The sequence below is a fragment of the Oryctolagus cuniculus genome, chromosome 5, assembly GCF_051225735.1.
Source record: "Oryctolagus cuniculus isolate XC-2025 breed Fujian yellow rabbit chromosome 5, ASM5122573v1, whole genome shotgun sequence".
NCBI lineage: Eukaryota > Metazoa > Chordata > Mammalia > Lagomorpha > Leporidae > Oryctolagus > Oryctolagus cuniculus.
Window position 1 is genome coordinate 129,594,221 of NC_142871.1, and position 26,503 is coordinate 129,620,723.

The following is a 26,503-nucleotide window of genomic DNA, read 5'->3' on the forward strand; positions in this document are numbered from 1 at the left end:
AGTGGGCCAGGCCCCGGCCCCACCCCCGCCGGGGCCACCGGGGCGGCGAGTCCCGGGCTAGCGTGCTCCAGAAACTGGCTACCAGCCGAGGCCCTGCCGGCCCACAGGCTTCATGGCGGCGCGGCCGGTGGCTCGGATGGTGCGGCGCCTCCTGGGGCCTGGCACCCGGAGCTGCAGCTCAGGGGGTCCGGTGTCACAGCCCCGCCCTGGGGAGCCTTCGCAACCTGCCACGGAGGTGAGTCCACCCTACCCGCTCCCAGATTCCCTTGACCCCGGGAAGCGCCTGGCTGTGCGCCGGGGCCGCGTTTGGAGGGAGCCCAGGGCACGCAGGAGTGAGTGGGCTGTGTCCTCCCGAACTGCCCTGTGCCACCCACCGGTCGCCGGAGGGGCTCCTGGGAGTGCCGCGCCCTTGCCCCGCGCCCCCAGTTGAGGTCAGAAATGGGGGCAGCCTGGGAGACGCGGCTTCGGGCGTGGTGAGCTGTGTTGTTAGCAGCCCTCAGCCCTGCCTCACACCCGGGTTTCCGTGTGTGATCAGGTGTCCTGTGACACCTCGGTGTGGGATACTAACAACATCACCTGGGTGCAACCAGCGGCCAGGTGTCACTCCGCACCCACACTCTGTGACCTCTGCCCTCTGTCGGGGGCTCAGCCTCCTCCTGGAGCAGCGCGAGCTGGACCTGGCCTCTCCCAGGTTGGGGCTTCCCGTGTACCTTGAAGGGTTGGGGCAGGATCCCCCATCCTCGGCGGCACCCCTCTGAGCCTCTGATGTCCTGACAAGTTTGCAGTGTGTTGTTTCACTCCTGTGGTTGGGGAGCCACTGAGGGGGAGAAGTAGCTCCTCCTGTTTGGTCCACTCCCTTTCCTGGACCTCTCTGCTGGTCTCTTCCGATCTCCTGACTCCTGGGATCATTCCATCATCCATCCTCCTGTCCTGCCCACTGAGGGACAGGGCTGCCCAAACTGCTCGGTTTTGCCCAGGCTTTAGTCCCTATGGGACTCCCAGGTGAGCAGACCCGTTGGGAGAAAGTGGAGAGGTTTTCAGTGTCTTTTTTAAAGATTGATTTATTTTATTTGAAAGGCAGGGTTACAGAGAGGCAGAGACAGAGAGGTCTTCTATTCACTGGTTCACTCCCCAGATGGCCACAACGGTCAGAGCTGAGCCAATCCGAAGTCAGGAGCCAGGAGCTTCCTCTGGGTCTCCCACATGGGTGCAGGGGCCCAAGGACTTGGGCCATCTGCTGCTGCTTTCCTGGATCGGAAGTGAAACAGCCGGATCTCGAACCAGTGCCCATATGGGATGCCGGCACTGCAGGCAGCAGCTTTACCTGCTAAGACACAGCACCGGCCCCTTCAGTACCTTTGAATTCCTAATCTCAGTGAGGGAGAAGATGGAAAAGCAAGGGCGGTTGAGAGATCTGTAAAGGACCCGAGGGAAGGGCTGTTCCTTCACCCTCTCCTTCCACGGTTCACTTTGCATCTTTCCTAAGAGGGCCTTGTGCAGGGGCTTCCCCCGTGGTCTCCTTACTGCTCACCCCAGACCTGAGGGGGTCACCTGCAGGGAGGGGTGGAGCAGCTTCTGCAGGTGGAAAAGGAACACAGAGCTATGCGGGCAGGGGAGAGGCTGGCAGGGAGACAGGGGAGGGGGCACTGGGGAAGTCCCTTCCCCTCAAGTTCCCCTGTAACGCGGGGCGGGGCGTGGGGACGGCCACTCAAACCCCAGCGCCTGTGCTCTGCCTGCTCCCTGCGGGGAGACGCAGAAGCTGCTCCTACCCTGTAGCCTAGGGGAGGTGTTGTGCAGCTGGAAGAATGTGCACCCCAGGGCGGGGGCCGAGCGCACCCCAGGCCAGCACGCTGGGCTTGGACCCCAGCCTCGCCCCCAACAAGGGTCCTTCAAGTTTGTGGAAGATGGAATTTTAAAATCAGTTTTGAGGTCAAACGTTTTTAGATTCATGTGTAGAAGTCTTCACAAAATATGCACTTTGCACCAACTATGAAAAAAAAAAAACCTTAGGGCTTGCAAACTTTTTTATTTGTTTTGCACCAAACTTTTTTCCTTTTTCCACCGACTTTTTGAAGGGCCCTCCTCTATGTTGAGCCAATCCACAGAGCTGGCCAGTTGGCCAGAGCAGGGGCAGGTCATCCTGGATGCCTGCCCTCCTCCTCCTCCTTGTTTGGGACAGCCAGGATGCGAAGCCAGCCAGGTGTTGTGTGAGTTGGGTGTGAGAGAGATGTTAGGTGTCAGTGGGAGCTGGCTGTGAGGACCGTGGGAAGCAGCAGGCCTTGGGGCGGAGCAGCTTCTACAGGTGGAAAAGGAACACAGAGCTATGCCAGGCAGGGGAGAGGCTGGCTGGGAGACAGAGCAACGCGTGTGCAGGTGGAGTCCAGCTCAGGAGCACTGCACCGTTCTGTCCCCCTCTCGAGCCCCTTTGCAGGCTTCACTGGGGTCATGAGGGGCTGGCCCGAGGCCCTGGGCCTCTGCTGCCTGGGCCAAAGGCAGGGCTGGTAAAAAACTGTGGATGAGGCAGCGGCGTCATGGTGCCGAGAGGACAAATGCTGCATGGGGCGTGTGTGGGAGGGAAGTGGGTGTGGGGGAGGCTGGGAGAGGACTGCAGGGCTGGAGTAGGGGAGGGAGGAAGGGAAAGAGCTTTGCAGGGCGTTCTCTTGACTTCCAACCCACCCAGCTTCCTCAAACCCATTTTCCATGCAGTGTGGCAATCTTTGTGTGGAGCCAGGGCAGGTGTCGTAGCGGAGAGGGAGAGAGAACCAGACCAGTGGCTGGGCCCTTGGCTGGGTCCTCTCCTCTAATAGAGGGGATCTCAAGGGGCCCCGACATCATCCCCTCCTCAGGGCAGTTGAGGTCACTGGTACTTGAATGTGGAATGGGCTGCTCCTCTCCCCAGTAACCCTGCTCCCACCTCTGGACTCTAGAGCTCTCTTGGGGCTGGCCTTGACCTTTCAGATCAAGTACACTTGAGGTCAGTGTCCTTCCCTTAACTAACCCCCTTGTAGCACCCTTCTCCACCCTCTTCACTGCAGGCCCCACCCACCCCACCCCAGCTTGTGCTGACAAGCGACAGCCATACGCCAGGTTACTAGCGCTAGTAACCATGGGCACTCACTCCACTCGTCCTGCTTTGGGTAGTGTGACCACAGGTCCGGAACCCCTAGCCTCAGGCCATCTGCCATTGCGAGGGGTGGAGGACCAAGGTGTTGCAAGGCTGGGAAGTTGACACAGAACAGGAAAAGTAATCACAATGCACACACATGCTCCTCCACGAGTATCTAATGGGTGAACGTCTGATAAGTAGGGACTGTGTAAATAAAATGAGCAGTCGCTTGCTGAATATCCAGTATGTGCCGGGAACGCCCCCAGTCCACCTAGGAAGGGTAATTATCCCCACCGTATAGATGAGGGACCTGAGAGGTGCAGATTTTAGACCACGTGACAGCTGGAGCCGAGCTTGTAGTCCAGGTCACCTCCCTCAGCACCGCAACCCTCACTGCTGGATTAAACAGCAGCACCTGGTGCTGGCCAGTGCTTCTCAGGTCTGACTGCACGGCAGGGTGCGGAGGCTCTCTGCTGAGTTGGAGGCTTCGGGGTACGGTGCTGGCATCAGTACTCCTGCGAAGTTCTGCAGGTGGTTTTGAGTTGCTGCCAAGGTTAAGCACCCCAGCGTCAAGTACGACGTTTTGACGGCAGATCCCAGCCTGAAAACGAGTGCATCCGTGTAACTGGCTTTGCATAGACCACCTTCCCTTTAGATGAGCGACAGGTCTGTTCACTGACACAGTGGCTCAACACCTGGTACAGCACACCCTGGGAGACACCACATGATACTGCGCCGTGATGACATCCTACGCAGAGCGAACAGCCTGCCCCAGGCAAGGCCCCGGGAGCATGAGTAGCTGGAGGCTTTGTGCTGCCTCTGACGTGTCCCGGCCCTTCCTGGGTGAGCAGGCTGGCTGGCCGCTTTCTCCAGCCATCCTCACTGAATCCTGGGCTCCTTCCACTGCAGCAGGTCCTTTTTTCCTCCAAGAGATTAAAGGGGAAGAAGTGGAAGAACAAAAGGGCGTGAAGAGCAAAGCCAGGGAGGTAGCTTGTGAATATCCAAGTGAGGAGTTTGCAAGAGTGAGAGCGCCTGTGTGTGCGTGCGCTCGCACACAGGAGTCTGGTTGGTGGTGCAGGGTCTGCCAGAACCCAGGCCCAGTTCTGTTCTCCATGGCCCCCGCCCCCTCCCTCTGCTTGCTCTCGGGTTTCTGCTGAGTCATGCTCCTTGATCCTCTCACCTGCTCCAAATTCCTGTATTGACCTTGGCTCTCCTCCCACCCCGCGCTCCTTTCCCACAAAGCACGGGAAGATTAAGGGGAGCAGTGTATCTTGGCAAGCGGAGGACTGGAGCCAGGAGTGAGTGACAGGTGACTACATCGCAGATAGCTGTTGATGGGGAAAAGGCTGCAGCTCCACCACCAATCCCATCTCCAGGAAGCTCTGGACTGGACTCTGATGGCCAGTGGCATTCTTGGGTACAGAGCATCCCCTGCCCTACTCCCAAGGCTACGGATAGAGAGAGGAGAGGGTGGTGGCTCTTCTCTGTGCTGTTGGGAGGCAGGACAGGATGCTGGCATTACAGTGGCTGTAGTTCAGGGAGGCAGTCACAGGATTGTGAGCAGGGCTTCCCCAAGGAGGGGGAACCACTCTTGGAGCAGGTGTGCTGAGGACAGTTTGATGGACACAGGAAAATCATGGAAGCCCCACCCCCACACACTTCCTCTCATGTCCCCTTTTTAAAAATTGTTTTAAATTTTTTGAAAGGTAGAGTTAGGAGGACACACACACACACACACACACAGAGAGAGAGAGAGAGAGAGAGAGAGAACTCTTCCATCTGCTGGTGTACTCTCCAAATGGCCACAACAGCTGGGGATAGGGCTGGGCCAGACCGAAGTCAGGAGCCTGGAACTTCTTCCAGGTCTCCAGTGTGGGTACAGGGCCCCAAGCACTTGGGCCATCATCTGCTACTTTCCCGGGCCATTAGCAGAGACTGGGTTGGAAGAATAGCATCCAAGGCACAAAGCGCTGCCCATATGGGATGCCGGCACCGCAGGTGGAGGCCTAGCCCACTGCATCACAGCGCCAGCCTCTCACATCCCTTTTGTCTGAGTTGCCCAAGGCTCTTGATCTTAGCTGTTCATTTGAATCACCTGAGATGTTGAGAACACAGCAGCCCCAGAGATCCAGATGCAGTTGATGTCCGGTGGATTTTTTTTTTTTCTTAAGCTCCTCTGGTGGTTCTGTGGGGCACCCAGGGCTGAGGAACAGGCGTGCAGTTCCCCTGGGTCTCTGGGGAACCTGAGACCTTCTGTCCTTTTCAGTTTCAGGTTGGTGATCATCCCAACTGGGGGTCACCTACCAGCTTCCTGGCCCCTAGCAAGACAACCAACCGTAGCCCACGGCTGCTCGGACTTTACAGCTGGGGAAACGCTCCTGGAGAAGTTAAGGAACCTTCCCAGTGTGGCTGGTCAGACCTGGCCCACAAACCAGGGGTTCTTGCAGAGCCCTGTCTGTAGACCTCATGGATGACCTTTGCCCTCACAGTCCTAGGGAAGTAACTTGATCGTCCATCCCTGGGCAGGAGATCTGGGTTTGATTCCTGGTTCTTGGATTCCCCCTGCCCCCTGCCCTTGTTCATTAGAATCTTACAGGGTGGGTATGGGAATTGAACCAAGAACATTCTTTGGAAACTAAGTGCTAAATGGCACTTCGGTGGAGCCATGACCTTGTCAGCCACTGTTAGGACCTGGGGTTGTGCTGAGACCCGATGGGACACGAGAAAGAGGCTGACCCCCTGGCTCGCGCCAGGATGAGTCTGGGCCTTGTTTGGAGCTCCCAGCAATCTCCTCCCCCTTAGGCCCCAGGCAAAGGGTGCTTAATCCTTCTTGCTGGCACTGGGAAGGGTGCCTGAGTTCCCACCCTTGCTTCCCTCCACCTCACTGCCCAGCCAGGCGTCCCCAGCTGAGGCCCCAGGGGCTGGGTCCTTTGCTCAGCCTGTAGAGGACTCTGGGGCCTGAATACGTGGGAAATGAGCGCTGTAGAGACGCTGGTGGAGAGGGCGGGGCCCTCGCGGTTCTCTGGAGGGGGTCCCCAAGGGTAGCAGAGCCACCGTCTTTGTCCTCATCCTCCCGGCCCTTGCAGGTGCTGTCCAGGCGCAGGCAGTTCCTGCGGGAGCACGCGGCCCCCTTCTCTGCCTTCCTCACTGACCGCTTCGGCCGGAGGCACAGCTACCTGCGGATCTCCCTCACCGAGAAGTGCAACCTCCGATGTGAGTCGCCTCCCTGGGCCCCCTGCTCAAGCAGCCTCTGGGATCTGCCTTCTCTCAGAAACTCTCCTGTGTCTACCACCCTGGCCTGCCATGCACAAGACGGAGGGGTGGGCTGGGGGCACAGCTGAGTTTTAGAGTTGCTGAGACACAGAACAGCACGGTGGCTAGGTTCAGGGTCAGGATTGGGTCTTGCACTGCCCACTCCTCAGCACTGCTGCCTCCTGTTTCCCTGCAGTCCCCAAGTCCAGGCCAGGGTGGTGGCCATTATAAACACATGCAGTATGCAGCGGTGCCCATGGCTGGCGCTGTCATCTGCTGAGACGCCGCTAGCCCCAGGCCAGGCTGATACAGAGCCCTCCTCCCATGGTCCTATGTCGAGGGTTCTGGGGCTGTCTTTTCCCTCCCTTCCTCCCTCCCTCCTTCCACTGTACCTGCTCCCCCAAAAACATCTACTTTGCAGTTCAGTAAACACACACGTGGATATTTAGCAAATGTTTAACTGAACAGAAACAAACCACAGGCAGCCCATTCTGATAGTCTTACCTATCTTCTTCGCTCCAGACCCGAGTCACTGACTTGACTCATGACCCTCCAGCAAACCTGACCCAATCTGGCCTGAGTAAACCCCTCCCACCCACAGGAAGTGCTGGGGAGCTCGGGCACCCCCTCCGGAGCCCGCCTCCTTCATCCCACTCCCCTGCCTCAGCTCCGCAGCCTGTGAAATGAGACCCTGGGCAGCCTAAAGTAGGCAGGGGGTGGGGTTCGAGAACACTTGGAGGTAGCTGCAGAGGGCAGCCTCTGCCGGGTCAGACAGTGCTGCTGTCCTCCCCACGGGCACCACGACAGGTGACAGGAAGCAGGGTGAACAGTGCCGGCCACCCTGCCCACCCATCCCCGGCTGAGAGAGCTGGCACTTTGCCCTTGGCCTTTGGTCAATTCCTCACCTGTGAGCCATAGCCTCTGCTCCTCTGCAGAGGGAGGTTAAGGCCAGCTGGGGAGGGGGCTCTGTCATTTCAGAGACCAGAAGGCACGATGAGGGGCTGCATCACCTTGGGTTTGCCACAGTTTCTCCTCGTTGTCTGGTGAAGTTCAGGGGAATGTGAGGCCTGCTGGGAGTCGGGGACAGTGTATCTGCTTCCATACCCATTTCCACCTCCTCATCTGTCCACTCGCTGCCCCCAGGCCAGTACTGCATGCCGGAGGAAGGTGTCTCCTTGACCCCCAAGGCTGACCTACTGACCACCGAGGAGATCCTGACCCTGGCCCGGCTCTTTGTGAAAGAAGGCGTGGACAAGATTCGGCTCACCGGTGGGGAGCCACTCATCCGGCCTGACGTAGTGGACATAGTGGGTGAGTTGGATGATGGACGTCGCTGCTCCTCCCAGTTCCTGCCTCCCCGGCTGCACCCAGGGTTGCCGTGACCCCTGTGCAGTGTCCGCCTCCCTGGCTGGACCTCAGGGTCACCGTGACCCCTATGCAGTGCCTGCCTCCCCAGCTGCACCCAGGGTTGCCCTGACCCCTGTGCAGTGCCTGCCTCCCCGGCTGGACCCCAGGGTTTCCCTGACCCCTGTGCAGTGTCCGCCTCCCTGCTGGACCCCAGGGTCGCCAGGACCCCTGTGTAGTGCCCACCTCTCCAGCTGCACCCAGGGTTGCCCTGACCCCTGTGCAGTGTCCGCCTCCCCAGCTGCATCCCAGCCTCAGCGTGGCTATTGGGCATCACATTCAGTTCATGCTACAGCACCCTTAGAGACAGGTGCCATTATTAGTCCCACTTGGATGAAAATATAAGGCATACAGAAGTTGAGTAACTTGCCCAAGGTCACAAAGCCAGTCAATGTCAGGTCCCAGTGACTTGCTGTCACACTGAGACCAAAGTCCTCACCAGGAGGCCACCTGACCTGGCTCCTGCTGCCTTCTGTAGCCTCCTGCTGCTCCCTGCCTTGTCCTCATCTCAGTCACACAACCAGGCCTGCGCCCTTGCTCACGGGCACCAGGGGCTTGGGGCTCACTGCCTGGCCTCGCTCAGTGTCATCTCCTTGATGCTGTCTAACGTGTAGCCGGTGTACACATCCCAGTCACCCTCTCCCAGAGCAAGCTGCTGCCATGGGCCAAACCTGGGTCAGCACCTGTTCTTATGGTTTGTAAGCTAAGAATGATTTCTATGTTTCTAAATGGTGTGGGGGTGGGGGGGTGAGGGGAAGGGAATGGAAGGAAAGATAATGTTTTCTACTACATGAAAGCTGTGTGAAATCCTAAGTTCAGTGGCTACTGCAGTCTGCTTGCAGCATAATCGCACCATTCACTTGCGCACGTCCTCAGAGTTGAGTGGCTGCAACAGAGGCCGTGTTGCAAAGCTGGAGATATTTACACAGAGAAAAAGGTGGCAACCCCTCTTCTATCTCCTTTCTCTGCTGTGTTTCTTCATAGCATTTCGCTCATCCAGACGTTGCAGTTTGGGTTGCATGTTTGTTTTTCTCATTGTCTGTCTCCTCCATTAACGAGAGTGGAAGCTCTCAGGTCGCTGGGGCAGGTTTTGCCCGCGGCCGTGCCTTTACCTGTTGTTGGTGCTCACTGGTATTTGCTGAATGAATGAAGAGTGGGGCAACGTGAGAACTAGAGTACGTCACACCCCACTTGGATCTTAGCTGTACCTCTTACCAGCCGCAAGTCTTCAGGCATCTTTTGCAGATCTGTTCTGAGCCTCAAGGCAGTGATCATACCTACCCTATAGGGTGGACCTGCAGAGGAAGTAAGAAAGGAATGCCCACCACATGCAGGTGCTCACAGCCCTGTGCCACGTGCTGCCCCTCACCCCAAAGGACAGGCAGAGAGTGACCTTTGCTCCTTGTGTTCTGGATGATGAAACAAAGGTCAATAACGTTTCCTGGTCTTGACTGGCCGTGCCCATGCCCCAGCCCTCAGCCCAGCCCAGTGGAGCATCTTCTTACCAGCTGGCACTGTGCTGAGAACAGCCACAGGCCCTGCTGTTCAGACCCTGCCATGCACGGGAAGGGGCAGCCCCTGGAGTGCACCGATCTGTGCACTGATGCCCTGAGCAGGGGGCTCAGGTGCTGTGGTTGCTCCATGGAAGGGCCCAGGGCACCCTGACAACCTCCTCCTGCCTCCTTCCCTGAGGCCAGCTCCCTCCAGTCCCTGCTGCTCCCTCGACCTGGGACCCTGCCCCCGTTCCTGTGCTGGATGAGCCGGCCCAGGCAGTTCCCCAGGGCTGATTAGCAGGCTGGCTTCCAGGAAAGACTGCACCTGCTGAGCCAGGCTGGTTGCCAGGCCCAGCCCCTTGGTGCAGGTCGCCGCCTTTGCCTGCCACGCTCTGGCATGGGCTCCACCTTAGAGCCCTGTGCCCCTTGCCAGGACCTGAGGGAGAGCCAAGGAGCTGAGGGTGGCGGGCTGGTCAGCGAGGCATAGGCGTGAGGACTCGGCTCTCCATGGGAGCCACTGGCCTGCACTGCGGAAGGAGTGGGAGGCAGGAGAGCCAGCAGCCTGTTCCCCTTCTGCCAGCGCCCGGCCCTGCGGAGGTGTGCAGATCCCTTCCCCGCCCTGGGCCGCCTGTGCCCTCGTCTGTGGATTAGCCATTTCAAGGACCTTTCCTGCTGTGTTTCATGGTTACCGGGCCTGGCTGACGACGTGGGATAGGAAAGAGGAGGTCGCCCAGTAGACACGGGTTAGGGCAAGTGCCCTGCCTCTGAGGGTCCCTTCAGGGATTTGGGTGGGTGGGGGAAGCCTGCATGCCTCCCCTGCCACGGTGCTTCAGACACACGCAGCTGCAGCGCCCTGAACTGCTGTGCGTGCCGGCCCTGCCACGTCTTTCCTGCTGCCCTCTGATCTTCCCCAGGGTGCTGCTTCACAGCACGTGGGGCAGGGGCTTGCTAGTCCGGGGGGAGGGGGCTGCGTGAAGAGAGGGAATGGGAGTCAGCAAAGGTGTTCACAAGCCCCGGTGCCCACAGTTGCAGGGGAGAGGGCAGAGTGAGAGGGTGGCTGAGCCTGCAGTCCTGTTCCCTCCCTGTCCTCTCTAATGCTCTTGGGGCTGCTGTAGAACCCCCCAGGGAAGACTTTGGGCCACTCGGCTCTCTGGCTCCCCCTGCTGGCCATCATCTGTGATGCCTCCCCACCCCTGGCCCTCTGGAGCTCTGGCCAGTGATGTGGAGCATGTCTTCATGTATTTGTTGGCCATATGTATTTCTTCCTTTGAGAACTGTCTATTCTGATCCTTTTCCCATTTCTTAACTGGATTGGTTGCATTTTGATTGTTGAGTGTTTTGAGTTGCTGATATTTTCTGGATGTGAATCCTTCATCAGATAAGTAGCTTGCAGATGTCTTGTCCCATTCTGTTGGCTGTGTTCTCTGTATTGACTGTTTTTGCTCTGCAGCAGTTTGAGTTTGATAGAACCTCATTTGTCGAGTTGTACTTTTGTTGCCTATGCCTTTGGGGTCTTACCCAAGAAATCATCAACACCAACATCTGGAAGTGCTTCTCCTGTGTTTTCTACTAGCAATTTCATAATTTTGGGTGTTATATTTAGGTCTTTGATCTATCTTAAATAGATTTTTGTTGAAATAATTGAGTTTATGTCTATTCTTTATTTTAATTTGTCATCCTCTATTTGTTTGCTTTTCTTCTATTCTGGCTTTAACAGTGACTCCCTTCTTCTCCCTAGCAAGACTGGAACTTTAGCATTCTCCCACCCCTTGATTTCTCCTGCCTGCCCCATGCTTATTGTTGACACTTTCTAGAATTTTCACCCTGGGTCACTGAATCCTCTGTCCCTCTTGTAAGCACACCCTCTGTCAGCCAGCTTTTCCCAGGTGTTGCATCACCCAGAACTCCCATAATCTGGCAGCATCTCCCGATTTTATCATCTCAATAGAGTATTTTCTCTATTTCAATGCAGGTCTTTGTGTGACATGTCCAGTTAAATCCAGTATGCCTTGTGGTTTTCATGTTGTCTTTTACATCCAAGTGGAAGTTTTATAATACAGTTTGAATGTATATAAAAATCTTAGTCTTAAGTTTCTTTCTTCAGTACATTAAGGTTCTACTGGACTGATTGGCTCCTAACAGCCAGCATCACAGCTGAAAGATGTCAGTTTGATTCTTGTTCCTTTGCAGGTGATGTGTTATTTTACTCTGAAAGTTATGGGGGTGCTTTCTTTATATCTAATTTTCATGAATTTTATTTCATAAGATGTCTTAAACAGGCTGTTCCAATCTGTCCTATTGACTTTCAGTGAAATCTCCATTTTAGTTCTAACCCAGTTGTCTTAAGTTTGGGAAAATTTTTTTTCATTATTTCTTCAAATATTTCCTTCTCTACTTAATTTATTTTTCTTCTGGGAACTTCCTTATCTGCCTGTTGTCCTGTTTACTTCTAGCCTCCATGTTTCCTAAATCATATTTCAAGGGGCTGGCATTGTGACATTGCAGGCTAAGCCTCTGCCTGTGTTGCTGGCATCCCACATGTGTGCTGGTTCAAGGCCCAACTGCTCCACTTCCAATTCAGCTCCCTGTTAATGCATGTGGGAAAGCAGCAGAAGATGGCCCAAGTGATTGGGCCCCTGGACCCATGTGGGGTACCCAGACAAGGCTCTTGGCTTCCACCTGGCCCAGCCCTGCCCATTACAGCCATTTGGGGAGTGAACCAGCACTCAGGGCAGGTGCTTGCTAGTCCGGGGGGAGGGGCTGCGTGAAGAGAGGGAACGGGAGTCAGCAAGGATGACTCCCTCTCTCTCTCTCTCTCTCTGTAACTCTGCCTTTCAAGTAAATCTTTTTTAAAAATTACATTTTGATGTCTTATTCTCCTCAGCTTTTTCCTGGGAGAGCTCCTTAATCTTCTGATTCCATTTTCTCCTTGTGTATCCATCCATATGACTCTTTATCTCATCTCCTGTGTTATTTCTTTCACAATTATACTTTCATCTAATATTTCCTCTTGTTTCCTTATACCGTAGTGGAATTTTTTTCATACTGTTAATATTTGTTCTTATTTTTCATTTTTTTTCTGCATTCATCATGCCTATCTAACATTCATGGTCTATTTTAATTTCTCCTATATCTATATATTTTGGTGTTTGAAAACTTAGTTTTACATTAATATAAAGAGAACAGATTTCATGTAATTCTGAGATACAGTTCTAAGAATGTAGTGTTAGTTTCCTCTTTCCTTTTTTTTCCCTTTTAATTGTTTAATATTTTAAAGTGGTTCCTGTTGGAGAGGGGAGGGGGCTCCAGGGTCTTTCTGGTTCAGCCCTGATTTTCAGTTCCCCGAGGGTTTCAGCTGTTCTGTGTGGCACTGCCTAATGGGGGAGGGCTTAAGGCCACATCTGAATCCTAGTCTTTGATAGGCAGCTGCAGGGGCACGAGGAGAGGGGAGTGTGACAGCCTGGGGTTGCAGGACATCAGTTATTCCCGCTCGCTGTCTCCTCCCGTGTGAGTCAGCTTTCTGTCGCTGTAACTGCCGAGGCCGAGCGACTTCTGCGGGAGGAAGTTTTACCTTGGCTCAGCTTTGGCGGCTCACAGTCCAGGAACCAGCGGCCTCGCTGGTCTGGGTCTGGTGGGGCCAGAGGGTGGCAATGGCGGAGTGTGTGCAGAAGGAGGACCACATGGTGAACCTGGAAGCAGAGGGGCCGGGCCCAGCTCAGGATTTTAGATACACCCACCTCACAAGAACCTCCTTCTAAGGATGAGCCCCACAGCTGAGGGCCCTCCCGCAGGGCCCACCTCCTAAAGGCCACAACTGGATTAAGCCTCCACCCTCCCAGCCATCAACACAGGACTCGGGGGTTTCAACTTCAACTGTCTGCCAAGAGTTCCGGGGCCCTGTCACATCCAAACCACGGTACCTCGCCATGAAGACGGCCCAGGCAGTGGCTGATTGCAGGAGCACCTGCTCACTTAGCCCAAACCAGGACGACATCCCTGGGGCTGTGGGAGTCACAGCCCTGCAGCCCTTTGCCTTGAACCCCTTGGGGAGGGAGAAGCAGAGTTGGAAGGAGGCAATCAGTTGCCGGGGGCTGGGATCCCCCAGTCCTGGGGCTGGAGGATGGGAAGGGAGGTGGGATGGAGGCAGGATTGCCCGAGGCAGTCCGTGTCCACCTGTTGTCCTCAGCTCCCCTTCCTGCAGGGCCATCGGCCCTAAGCTTACCTGCTGTAGCACCTAAACCAGTTCCCTGGGCAAGTGCCACCAAGGTGTCTGTGGGCACCAGTGGGCAAGGATGGAGCTTAAACTGCCTCACCTTCCTGCCCCTGCTCATGGTCTCCACCAGGCGCCTTCAACTCCAGTTCAAAGCAGTGGAAGCTACCATTTCTCTTCCTGAGAGCTGCCCGAGACATGTTTGTAAGTGTCCCAACTCTGTGTCGGTCCAGGGTTGATCTGGTGCAGGAAGCCAACAACCGCTGCTCGCTAATCTTCCTTGTTGGCAGGGCCAGAGGGAAGCTATTTCCTTTCTTTTCCAAACAACAACTTGTATTTTTAGACTTTCACTTTCTTTTTTGCCAAAGTAGTACAAGTTTATTTCAGAGAAGCAGAAAGTCGGTAGTCACTGTCGACGTTGCGCTTCGGTGACCGGCCTGCCCTCTTCCCTGCCCTCTTCCCTGCCTCTCGTATGTGCTGTCTGTAACCGGCTCGCGCGCTCCTTAGTACAGCGTGCGCATTTCCTCCACACTCGTGTCTTACTTTGCAGAGTCATTGTTGGTTACATAATACCCCACCACCCAGAGAAAACATGCCTCAACCGGTTTTGTACTATTGGCTGTCTCGATTATTTCCCGCTTCTCTTGTTAAGTGTTCTGTGATACTCGTTGTAGGTAAATATTGTCCCATCCATGACTACTCCCTTAGATTAAACTCCTAGAAGTGAAATTTGTGGCCAGTGGATTATGAAGTTCCATGTAACGCTTCTCTCCAGCAGAACTATAGGACTTTCTTTTCATTTTTTTTTTTTTTTTAATTTATAAGGCAGATTTACAGAGAGGGAGAGGCAGTGAGAGAAGTCTTCCATCCTCTGGTTCACTCACCAAGTGGCTGCAACGGCCTGGGCTGGGCCAGGCTGAAGCCAGGATCCAAGTGCCTGGAGCCTCATATGGGTCTCCCACATGGCTGCAGGGGCCAAGCCCTTGAGCTGTTTTCCGCTGCTTTCCCAGGCACATTAGCAGGGAGCTGGATCAGAAGTGGAGCAACCAGGATTTGAATAGGCATCCATATGGGATGGCGGCGCTGCAGGCCGTGGCTTAACCTAAGCTACAGCTCTGGCCCCATATGGTTTTATTTTAAGAATACGCCATGCATGTGGGGTTTCCTCGCCCTTGTACGCAAACATAACTAATTGTGCCAACTTCTGCTGCCTTTTACTCTAGTCCCCTTCTCCTGTGCCCTTTGCTTCTGGTGCCGGGTGCCACCAGAGTGGAGCTGATCCCTCACAGAGAGACCTCTAACACTAACCTCGGGTTGGGGTGTTGGGAGCCCCTGCCATGGTGGCCGCGAGGGTCTAGGCAGTGGCACTGCCTGGGCAGCACGTGGTTGACTGCAAACCAAAAGGAGTGTGTGTGTGTATTGTTCAACGTTGTAAAAGGAAGCTTGCTCATTATGGCATCACATTTAGCTCTAGGTAAGACCTATAAATATTGGCCGGCGCCATGACTCACCAGGCTAATCCTCCGCCTTGCGGTGCTGGCACACCAAGTTCTAGTCCCGGTCGGGGCGCCGGATTCTGTCCCAGTTGCCCCTCTTCCAGGCCAGCTCTCTGCTGTGGCCCGGGAGTGCAGTGGAGGATGGCCCAAGTCACCTGGCTCCTGTCATCAGATCAGCGCGGTGTGCCAGCTGCGGCGGCCATTGGAGGGTGAACCAAAAAACGGCAAAGGAAGACCTTTCTCTCTGTCTCTCTCTCACTGTCCACTCTGCCTGTCAAAAAAAAAAAAAAAAAAAAAAAGACCTATAAATATCACCTACCATCTTGCCGATCAAAGATTACCATGAACGTTTTGGCACAGTTCATCTTTTCTCTGGATTTTGTTGGCGTTCGGTGCAGAGCAGGTGGATTCTGTCTCACGTTTCCTTCCTTAGCTCCTTTGTGTTGTTTCTGCGAGAAATCCTCTGCTCAGTTCTCCAGCTTGCTTGCTTGTTCATCAGATACGTTCATCCTGCTTTTCCACTGAGTGTTTTCATTCTGTAAGCACCTGTTTTTTTGTTGTTGTTGTTGTTTTGTTTTTTAATTTTCAAGAGGCCTAATTATTTGTCTTGGTTTTCAGCAGGCAGTGTTTGTCCCAGTGAGCGTATGAACTCTGCTTCTTGAGGAAAACTCATCTTGGGTTTCCTGCCTGGCTGCGGCTGCTTTGCAGCTTTCTGTTGGTGGAACGTGTTCTCTGCTCCTGGCAGCGTCCCGCCCTGCATGCCGAGTACTTCTTGGCTGTGTGCTCATCCCAGCCCTGAGGTTCCCGTTGGCCTGGCTGGCAGTGCCAGTTCTGTTGCTGCTGCTTGCCAGGAGGTGGACGAGATGGGGTGCGAGGTGCTGCTGGGCTCCTGGGCTCTGGGTCTCCCAAGTGTCAGCGGCGACCCAGGCTTCACCCCTGTGGGGCGGCTTCAGTGTCTACAGCAGTGTGTTAGCCTGCGGGGGAGTGCTTCTGCTGCCTTGCTCCTGCTGCAGGGGCGGACAGAGGCCAGCTGCCCAGCTTATCCAGATACGGTTCCATAGCCAGACAACCTCCTCGCCATGCCTCTGGGACGCTCTGCTCCGCGAACTCCAAGCCTGACCACTCGGATCCCCTGCCCCCTGTTTGGAACCTCTTCCTGGCGTTCATCAGCTGTGGTCTCTCTCCATCTCCTTCCTGCTCACTTGTGCACTCTCTGGTATTTCATTACCTTTCTGGGCCATCAGTGGCATTCTCTACTACCTTCTGTATTAGTCAGCTTTAAGTGACTATAACAGAGTACCTGAAGCAGGCTGATTTTAGACAGCAGAGGGGTTGACACAGCTCACATCTGGTGCTGATGGAGTTCTTGCTGGTTGTATCCCGAGGCAGAAGATGGCATCTCAGGCAACAGACAGTGAGCATGTGTATCTGTCTGTCTGGCCTCTTCCCCTCCGCCTAGAACCCACCAGGAGTCAATCCTGGGGGCTTCACTCAAATGCACTCATCTAGACTGCAGCTCCCCCACCCTCTCATCCTCCCACCAACACCAGCACAGTTTGTTTGAGCTTCTGCCCTCTCATAACTCACAATGGGAATTACCTTCCAACATATGTAAACCTCGGGGGACTCTTGGAGCATATAGCATAGCTGTTACGGATGTTTTAAATTTGTTATTTCCAGAGATTTAGGGTATAATGGGGGGTTGAATAACACTTAATCCAGACACTTTTCTTTTTGTAGACAGAATCTCAGGACCTGTAGTTGGCTGTGAAGAGCACAGTCCTGGAGTCACGTACACGTGGACTTGAACTCCAGCTGTGTGACTTAAGCCATTTGCCCAATCTCTCTGAGCCTTCTTTCCTTGTCCGCTAAGTGGGGATCGCGCTCGTGAGGCTGCATGAGCTAACGTTTGCAAGCCCTGAGCAGAGAGCTCCCAGCAGGGACTGAATCCTTTGGTGGTTACAGTCTTGACTCTTGTTTTTACTCCTGTGTTTCCCACACCTGGTTAATAGAGACCTGTAGAGAGCACCGTTTGGTCCATCTCACTCAGACTAAGAGCTTTGCCTTCCAGCCCTCCTGGCCTCGCCGAGAGCAGGAGTCTGATGACCTTTCCCCTGTCTCTGCAGCCCGGCTGCACCGGCTGGAAGGGCTGCGGACCATCGGGGTGACCACCAACGGTATCAACCTGGCCCGGCTGCTGCCGCAGCTGCAGAAGGCTGGCCTCAGTGCCATCAACGTCAGCCTGGACACCCTGGTGCCAGCCAAGTTCGAGTTCATCGTCCGCAGGAAAGGTGATGGGATGTGGGACGGGGTGGGCGGGTGTTCCTCCACGTGGCTGGGCTGGGGCTAGGCGAGGGAACTGGCCGTCTTCTCTCTGGGTCTGGGCTGTGGCGAGGCTGAGGGGTTTCTGTGGCTGACGGTTCTGGAGTTTGAAGAGCTCGTGTTGGGCAATGGCCTCTGTGGTTTCCTAGCAGCGCTTGGTGGTTGCCGGGTGTGGGTGTGGGTGTGGGTGTGGGTGTGGGTGTGGAGGGGGCAGGGAGGAATGGGCAGCTGTCATCCACAGTGCTGCTGGGTCACCTGGCACCAGCCGTCCTGTCAAGCACTTTGGCGTGGACAGGTGAGGGCCACACTAGGACAGTTGGGAGGGATGGTCTGACATTAAGATTCCTGTCTCGTGTTGCTCAGCCTTGCCCTGTAGCCATCAGGCACTTGTTGGGATCGGCTGCTAGACTATCCATCCACCCCCTCCCCACTCCCCGTTTTCCCAGGACTAAGGAAGTTTCTAGAATGAAAGCCTTGTACTTTTACAACCCAGGCAGCCCCTGGAGCAGGCTCGGAAGAGCAATGGGGCAGCCCAGGCAGGGAGCAGCCCTGTGAGGTGCCAGGGCTGGGTGTCCACTGCTGTCTGGGGCCCCAGGGTTCCCACACTGTCCCTGTGCCCGTCTGGACAGGTCTCTTCAGCCCTTGCTGTAAGCTCACGCCCACCTTCCCCCGGCTTGGTTTCATAGGGGAGGCCAGCCTCAATGGACAGTTCTGCAGGGTCGGGGCCCCTGTGGTTCTGAGGCGGCAGGGGGATAACTCACAGACCCTGGAGGGTCAGAGGGAGGCCTTCATGGCAAGCTCTGCCGTCCTCTTCCTCCCGTTCCCTGGACGTGGCTCCCTGTCTCTGCTTCCCCGTGCCGCAGAAGCCTTCACGGACTCCCTTCCCTTGTCTAGGGCTGCCTGGGGTGTCGTGGAGCAGACAAGAGATGTCCTCCCAGCCCTGTAGGCTGCCGAGGCCCAAAAGGCAGCACCCGGAATGCAGACGACCTCCGCTTGCTGTGTGGCATTGATTCCTGTGCTCCAGGGGGAGAGAGAATGCCTGCTGGGAGGGAATGGGAGGGCTTCAAGGAGGTGGCATTTACAAGGACCTCGAGGAATAGGGGTGGGCTTGGATCAAGGACACGGGCAGAGACCCTGCAGGGGGTCCAGTGTGGGAAAGTGGAAGATGTGGCTGTGACTTGGCCCCCAACACGCACATGCCCACTGCATATGACGTGACACAGGACTGCTAACGTCAGGTCCTCCCTGGCCCTGTGCTCTTGCAGCCCGCTCCTGTCTGGGGAGCAGAGGGCTCAGCAGAGAAGCCCACGGGCCCCAGTGTCCCCCAGCAGCAGGGCGGATAAACAATGTTCATGCCCCCGCTTTGCCCATCCCACTGGCAACCTAATGATGCTGAAGCAAACCACGGAGGCTGGCACTGAGCACCCTCCATCGGGCAACTCCTGGACTGTGCAGGCTAGGGGTGGAGTAGGGCTGACCTGAGGTCAGGGCTCCGGTGATCAGATGCATGAGAGCAAGCTGCAGGGTGAGGAGAGGCCTGCCTGGGGTCGCCTTCCCTGTGGTCTAACCACAGAAGTGTGTGAGCACAACACACATCCTCCTTGTCTGCCGGCCCTGGAACAGCACCTGGGCTCGCAGGTGCTTGGAGTACGTGTGTTGAGTGAGTAAGTGATGGAATGCCAAGGAGAAAGCCTGCACTCTGTGAGGTGCAAGGTCTCGAGCAGGACCTTGCCTGTCTCTGGGCCTCTGTGTCGTCATCCAGCCGGTGGGAGGGCATGAATTAGCCCAGCGGCCACACACCGCGGCCCTCCCCTCGACTCTGGCCCCTCTGCCACTTCCCAGAGGACATTTGGGATCAGTCAATGACAGGGAGCATTCGCCACGAACCCCAGGTTAGCAAAGCATCCCCCCTGCCAAGAGTCCCGTCCTGCCCCCATCGGTCGGTCTGAATTCCGTGCTGCACTCCTGATCCCTGTGTTTTGAATTGGGAGAAAGCCCCCGTGGCCTGGGCTATGTGGTGTCTTCCCCAAGGCAGAGCGCGCGTGCCACCCGCAGCTTGGCGGAGCCCGGGCTTCGCCGTCGTGGTGGTGGGGGAGCTCCTGGACCTGGTCTCTCTCCCCGCCCGCAGGCTTCCACAAGGTTATGGAGGGCATCCACAAGGCCATCGAGCTGGGCTACAGCCCCGTGAAGGTGAGGACGGGCCACTCCTCGCCCTGACCTGTTCGTCCACTCCCATGCAGTTCAGCTTGGCCGTTGAACTTGACCTTGACCACTTCCCCCATGGAGAGGGAGGGGAGAAAACCCAGTGGCCCTGTGGAACCCCCCAACTTACTGAGGACTGGGTGGTGGAGGCCACGCATGGGACCCTGGTAGAAGGGAAGGCAGGACAGCCCTCATGGTGCCTTTGTCCCTGGAGCAGGTGAACTGTGTGGTGATGCGGGGCCTCAATGAGGACGAGCTGCTGGACTTCGTGGCCTTGACCAAGGGGCTGCCCCTGGACGTGCGCTTCATAGAGTACATGCCCTTTGACGGTCAGCGGCCGATGGCTGGGCGGGGGCGGGCTCACCCCGTGGGTCGTGCTGGGCCCCAGTGGCCTGAGTTAAGCGTGGGTGTTATTCAAACTGCCTGTCCTCCCACCCGAGAGTTGCAGAACTAATGGTGGTTCCAGGTGGGAGGGTGGACTTGCAGACACCAGGGCCCCTTCGACTCTGTGACCCTGGAGCTCCCCCACAGGCAACAAGTGGAACTTCAAGAAGATGGTGAGCTACAAGGAGATGCTGGACACCATTCAGCAGCAGTGGCCGGACCTGGAGAAGCTGCCGGAGGAGGAATCCAGCACAGCCAAGGTGAGGGAGGAGGAGGGCAGGGTGCAGCCCGAGGAGGGTCAGGGCCCGGCGTGTGGGTGACACGGTTCGAGCGGCCCACTCCCTGTTCAGCCCGTGCACGGAGGAGGAGGCTGGGCTTGGGTGGGCCGGGGGCTCAGGCACTCTGCTCAGGACACCCAGCTTGTCACATGGCCTCTTGGGCCAGGCCTCTCCCAGGTCCCTGGGCCCTTTGCAGGTTTCCTCCAGGGAAGCCAGGCCCAGGTGGAGAATGCGTGGTGCTGGGCGTGAGCTTCCTGGGAGCTCCTGGGGAGAGGGCTGAAGCACGGGCTCCTGTCATCAAGGAGGGAGAGCGCGGGCTCCGTAGCTAGCCCACCCCCTCCCCTCTGCTGCCCCCACCCACCCAGGCCTTTAGAATCCCGGGCTTCCAAGGCCAGGTCAGCTTCATCACGTCCATGTCCGAGCACTTCTGTGGGACCTGCAACCGGCTGCGAATCACGGCCGACGGGAACCTCAAGGTGAGTGTCCCCAGCAGGTGCCCTTGTCACCGGTGCTCCTGACTGAAGGCCAGGCTAGCAGGGCATGTGGGGCGGGGGCAGTGCAGTAGTGTCAGATTCGGGGGTGGGACGGTAACCCCCATGCCTCGTCCTGGGTTAAGTAGCTTCTGGGGGCTTCGGAAGCCCCTGTCCTGCACTCAGGGCTGAGGTTGGTGCATTCTTTGCCCCTGCCCTGGGCTGGAGCTCAGCTCTGAAGCCAGCATCCCCTCCTCACAGCCAATAGCAATGTCCTGTGCAGTCAAACCTGCAGGGTAACATCAGGTCCCGTCTCCTTGATGGCTGGAAAAAAACTCACAGATGAGGCCAAGCAAAGAGGCGCTGTGCGGCCACTTCTCATTCTTTGTCAGATGCAGGGCTTGACAGGCAATGAGGGGGGCAGGGCAGGTTCTGGGGCAGAGCCTGTGGACCGCAGCCTCGAAGCTGGGCACAGTGGGAGAGGGGAGGGGGGGATGCATGTTGGGGTTCTCATAGCTCTGGCAGGGGCAGACTGAAGTTATGTGCAGGGAGACCAGGGCACAGAGGGCACTACACCAGCCTTGCTGTCAGCAGGAGGTCACAGTGCCTCGCAAGGGGAGACATGATCTCTGTCCGTGTTTTAAGGAGCCAGGGAGCAGATTTGCAGATGGAAGGCTAGGTAGCAGGCCCCTCAGTGATGCTCCAGATACCTGAGAGTGGGAGACGAGGATGAGGAAGGGAGCGTGGCGCAGGGCCTAGGAGGCCTGGGCCCTGGGTCAGGATGGGCAGTGGTGCAGGGCAGGGTCTGGGTGCATCCAGCTTGATCCCCACCAGCAGGTTGTTGAAAAACACAGAGGGTTTTCTAGGCCGGAGAGGCAGGATTGACTCGGCCTGGTGCTGGTACGTGTATCAGGCAGGCTCCAGCAACAAGCCGCGGGTGGGGTTCTGAGGACTTTGTCCAAGGGGTTACCTGCAGGGTGCAGGGCTAAGGGAACCTGTCAGGGACATTGAGGCACCTAAGAAGGGCGGCAGCAGCAGGTGACTGTTCCCGCTGAGCCAGCAGGGGAAAGGGAGGCGACGGTGCCGCTGGGGCCCAGTGGGGGCTGGAGCCATGGCGGGAGGAAACAGCCACTGGCAGACATCGAAGCAGGGGCAAGGCCCCCACCTATCTCCCCTCTCACTCCCGGTCAGGAGCCTGCTGCAGGGGAGCCCGCTGGAGGGGAGCCCGCAGGGTGGGAGCCACAAGTTAGATGGGATCCTGATTAGAGAGTAGATGCTGGGCCTGGTGGGGCAGCGAGGCGGAAGAGCCAACAGTGAAGTAGCTACACCTTCTGTCGCACCTGTCATTGTGCATCTCTGCCCTGGGGGCTTTCTCAGATGTCCTGTGTGTCCTCACTGCCCACGGTGCTGCACCCCTGAGCTCCATAGCACCCAGCCTTTCATAGGGGCAGGCAGAGGGACCAGGAAGGAACCCAAGGGAGACAGGATATGTAGGGGCCGGCGCCGCGGCTCAATAGGCTAATCCTCCACCTGCGGCGCCGGCACACCGGGTTCTAGTCCTGGTCGGGGCGCCGGATTCTGTCCCGGTTGCCCCTCTTCCAGGCCAGCTCTCTGCTGTGGCCAGGGAATGCAGTGGAGGATGGCCCAAGTGCTTGGGCCCTGCACCCCATGGGAGACCAGGAGAAGCACCTGGCTCCTGGCTTCGGATCAGCGCAGTGCGCCGGCCACAGTGGCCATTGGAGGGTGAACCAACGGCAAAGGAAGACCTTTCTCTCTGTCTCTCTCTCACTGTCCACTCTGCCTGTCAAAAAAAAAAAATGATATGTAGGCCAGGTCTGGGGTCCCTGGATCTCAGTTCCAGCTGGACCTGGGGCCATTCTCGTGGTGCTAGCCAAGCTGCCCCACCCACCTTCCCAGCAGAGACTCCCATCTGCATTTCTGTTGCCATGGACTTCTGTAAAGTTCCCTGGGGGAACTAGAACCAGGTCTTGGGAAGCCAGGTTTGCTTCTTGCCCTTCTAGCCCATGCCTCTGTCCCTCACCGCCAGTCTTTGCCCAAGTGCAGTCCTGCTGTGGAAGGCCCAGGCCCTCGGGCTGACACTGGGCCACTTGAATGAGCTACTCAGTCTGGGAGGCCGCAGCTCAGGAACCAGGGAAGCCTGCTGACCCTCACCCCTGCCCCCACGCAGGTCTGCCTCTTCGGGAACTCAGAGGTATCGCTACGGGACCACCTGCGGGCGGGAGCCTCCGAGGAGGAGCTGCTGGCCATCATCGGGGCTGCCGTGGGCAGGAAGAAGCAGCAGCATGCAGGTAAGGCCGGGCCGGGCGGTGAGGGGCCATCGGCAGCAGGAGGGATGCAGAGTTTGGGGTGCAAGGACCGTCAATGCTTAGGAGGGAGCTGGGGGGACGGTCATCCTTGCTGCCACCACTCACTCACCCTGTTGGGGCTCAGGGAGTGGGGGTGGCTGCTTGTTTGGGGCAGTGAACAGACTGCAGGGGCTGGGGGAGGGGGGCTGGTTAAAGGGGAAGGTGTCCCTGTTGCTGTCCCCTCCCACACGCTGCTGTCAGGACAGGGCCCCGAGCATCCAGCCTGTTCTCTGGATTCTGTCATGGGGTGGTGTCAGGGTGCATAGAGCTGAGTGCACGTCCCAGGGGCTGTGAGACCACCTGCGTCCATCCACCTGTCTCAGTGACCTCTTCTCCCTGCCCTCCTCCTCTCCCCTGCCCCTCTTTCCCTCACCCCAGGCATGTTCAATATTTCCCAGATGAAGAACCGGCCCATGATCCTCATCGGTGGGTGACCCATCAGTACGTAACCATGCGCCCTTGTCACTGGGGGTCCCGTGGGGGCGGGCCCCTGCCCTCAGCCACCCCCGGCTCCCCCGTTCCATCCTCATCTGGCTTCTGTTCCTCCTCCCTCTGTTTCCGCCTCCTTCAAATCCTTAGTGTTTGTTCTTGTCCCCTGCCTGCGGCTGCCCTTCCACATCCTTGCCTCAGAAACGGCCATTCTGTCTCACCAGAGAGCAGGTTGGGGGTCCCCCGAGTTTCGTGGTTGCTAAGTTGGCCGTTCCCTGAGAATGGGGATCCTGGCTAAGGCGGACCCTCTGCTCTCCACTCCGGCCTCTCCCAGCTTGGATAGCATCAGGCGTCCCGACCCCTCTGCAGAAGGGTCTGGCCCATGCACGTGGAGCTGGACAGGAGCCTGTTAAGTGTGTTACTGAGCATCCATGCCGGTCTGGGCTGGGAGCAGCCAGCACAGACTGTGGCCCTGGCTAGGGTGGAGAGGGCCAGGACCTCACCATTCTGACTCCCTTGCGCTGGGGCTTGTGCATGCGTGAGACTGTCCCGTGGCAGGTAGGACGCTGCCAACAGAAACATCTTTCTTATAAAGCCAACTGTGGCACTCCACCCTAGGGCCCCTGCCAGGCCCAGCCTGGATCCGGGCCTCTGCATTGTCCAGCTAGGGGAGAGGAGGCTGGAGCAGCGTGAGCCCGTTGTGCAGAGAAAAGCAGGCTGGGGTGGGCCAGAGAGCCCAAGGGCCACCATTGTGTGCCAGCCACCCAGGAAGGAAAGCAGCTCACCGTGGTAAGAAAGCAACCGTCTTCCTTCTCCCGCCTCTAAGTCCTCTTGCTGGACCTTGCCCCGTGTTGACACACCTCCGAGGCAAGGACTTGGGGATGCCCCGACAGTCCCCTGAGAAGGGATGCTGGTGAGGCTGGGGTTAGAGGAGGATGGAAAGCTCTGGTATTTCCTTACTAATGTGGTTTCTGTAAAATCCAAGATTTAAGCAGAGCAGGGCCTCTGGGACGTCCGTGTGCATACGAGTGGCTCAGGCCCATTGTTCCAGGTTCCGCTCTGGAGGTCCAGGGTGGGATTCTCCTTCTCTAATGGGTCCCCAAATGGTGCTGGCACCACTGGTCCCTGGACCGCCTGTGGAGTGACCAACACCTGCCCAGTCCCCAGGACCTCTGGACTGTTGGAGCCGTGTGTGTGCTGTCTGACTGTGCCCAGGGGACTCGAGACATCATTTACGTAGATGAAGCATTTCCCTAGTGCATCGCCTGTAAGCTAGGGAGCCCATGGCTGTGAATGCTTGGAGCTTGTGAAGACGAACGTATGTGTCACTGGGAATTTAGGGCACTTTCCTCTAAGAAAACAAGGGGACCTTGAGAGGTCATTCGCTCCAGCCTTCAGATGTCAGGTGATTCCTGGGTGCACCAGGACATAGGAAGTGGTCGTGAGTGGGGGTTGGGGGAGCCCTGAATCCTGCACACAATAGGCGCCTTCTGTTTGCATGTCTCCTATTTGGTTTCTTCTCGCTGTGCTTGTCCTCCATCCTCATTCCCCCATGGGAAGAGAACTCACAGGGATGCGAAGGCTGGGGGCAGGGCAGGGCCTCACATGTCCCTTCTCCCCCTTGCCTTGCAGACTTGCTGCTGCTGACGCTCCAGGGTTCCCCACCAGCCAGTCCAAGCGTCTTCTCCTGGGCCCCCCTTCGTGTTCAGGGTCTGAGACCCAGAATGAGCTTCTCCAACCCGACGGCGGCTTTGTGGAAAGGAAGCCGAGTCCCCCAGGCCGCTGCAGTGGCCCAGCAGTGGTGGGGGTCTGGCTGCCCTCAGAGACACCACAGCTCCTGTGTACACTCAGACACCGACTCCAAGTGCCTTAGCTCTGGATCCCTGCCCGCCTCAGACCAGCTCACCCACGTGGACTCAGAAGGACGGGCCGCTATGGTGGACGTGGGCAGGAAGCCAGACACCGAGCGGGTGGCTGTGGCCTCGGCTCTCGTCCTTCTGGGGCCCGTGGCCTTCGAGCTTGTGCGGCAGAACCAGCTGAAGAAGGGTGATGCCCTCATGGTGGCCCAGCTGGCTGGAATTCAGGCGGCCAAGCTGACCAGCCAGCTGATTCCTCTGTGCCACCAAGTGGCCCTGAGCCACGTCCAAGTACAGCTGGAGCTGGACAGCACACGCCATGCCGTGGCCATCCAGGCGACTTGCAGGGCCCGGGGCCCCACCGGGGTGGAGATGGAGGCATTGACCTCGGCTTCGGTGGCCGCCCTCAGCCTGTACGACATGTGTAAGGCCGTCAGCAGGGACATCGTGGTGAGGGAGGTCAAGCTCATCAGCAAGACCGGGGGTCAGCGGGGGGACTTCCACCGAGCTTAGAGCCGCCGCCCCGTCTCGCCCATGGGCCCAGCCAGGGCCAGAAATGGGATGCGGCTTGAGCCCAGGGAAAGACATCAGCTTCCTTCGGCCTGGTCACTGTGGACTCTCACCAGGAGGAAGCTGAGGTCAGCCCTGTCCCTCTCTTCTGGGCAACTGTAGTAACCTGTGAGGTTTCTTCTACACAGAAGCCCCCAGCAGGTGCCACCCAGATCCCGGGAGGGGTCGGCCAAGACTGACGCTGGGGCAGGGAACTGTCCCCTGGTTACCTGTGACTGTCCCTGTCGACCAGTCTCAGGCCAGCCCACGACTTCCCCTTCTCACATTGGGTTTTCTCATCTACTTCCTTGGAGGAGAATAAGGGCTCACTAAGCAGAGGGAACCCACTCTGCTGGCACACTTCTCCCCGGCAGGAAGCCACAGCCCCCCTGTGCCCCACGCCCCATCAGACCTGAAGCCTTCCAGCCGAACTTCGCCCTGTTCCTCGTCCCCACTCCTGCCGAACAGGCTGCACACGCGAGGGCCGCCGTCACAGCTCACGCCTGGCCCTGCTCACTGCCGTTCTACCCACAACTCTTCATTCCAGAACACATCAGGGACAGAAGGGAGTTGAAGATGCCTTCACGCATACAGCGCACAAATAAAGCCACGATGCCAACTTTGGAGACGCAAGAATGAGGGCTGTGTCTGTGTGGAGGGCCCCACTGCCCGGGGGAGAAGCGGAG

General features: G+C 57.3%; 1 protein-coding gene across 3 annotated transcripts; it reads left to right on the forward strand.

The window, feature by feature from the left end:
- On the forward strand, positions 1-26,450 carry MOCS1 (molybdenum cofactor synthesis 1). 3 transcript variants are annotated; one of them, XM_051854766.3, is made up of 11 exons: positions 1-235; positions 6,193-6,319; positions 7,502-7,669; positions 17,088-17,252; positions 19,412-19,473; positions 19,703-19,814; positions 20,017-20,129; positions 20,513-20,623; positions 22,806-22,926; positions 23,362-23,409; positions 25,045-26,450. In XM_051854766.3, exons 1-11 carry the CDS (start codon positions 113-115, stop codon positions 25,779-25,781), a joined length of 1,887 nt encoding a protein of 628 aa, XP_051710726.3. In that variant the 5' UTR covers positions 1-112; the 3' UTR covers positions 25,782-26,450. The 3 variants fall into 3 exon arrangements, with proteins under 3 accessions (XP_051710726.3, XP_051710728.1, XP_089189381.1); XM_051854768.3 differs by having other exon boundaries at positions 2-235; positions 23,362-23,424; XM_089333255.1 differs by lacking the exons at positions 1-235; positions 6,193-6,319; positions 7,502-7,669; ... (1 more) ...; positions 19,412-19,473; positions 19,703-19,814 and having other exon boundaries at positions 23,362-23,424.
- Positions 26,451-26,503: the final 53 nt, after the last annotated feature.

What these genes read in the sequence shown, in the direction of transcription:
- MOCS1 (XM_051854766.3), top strand. Translation starts at nt 113, where the DNA reads ATGGCGGCGCGGCCGGTGGCTCGGATGGTGCGGCGCCTCCTGGGGCCT. An exon ending in CTTCGCAACCTGCCACGGAG is followed by an intron (nt 236 to 6,192) that starts GTGAGTCCACCC and finishes CGGCCCTTGCAG; the next exon opens with GTGCTGTCCAGGCGCAGGCA. An exon ending in TGACGTAGTGGACATAGTGG is followed by an intron (nt 7,670 to 17,087) that starts GTGAGTTGGATG and finishes CTGTCTCTGCAG; the next exon opens with CCCGGCTGCACCGGCTGGAA.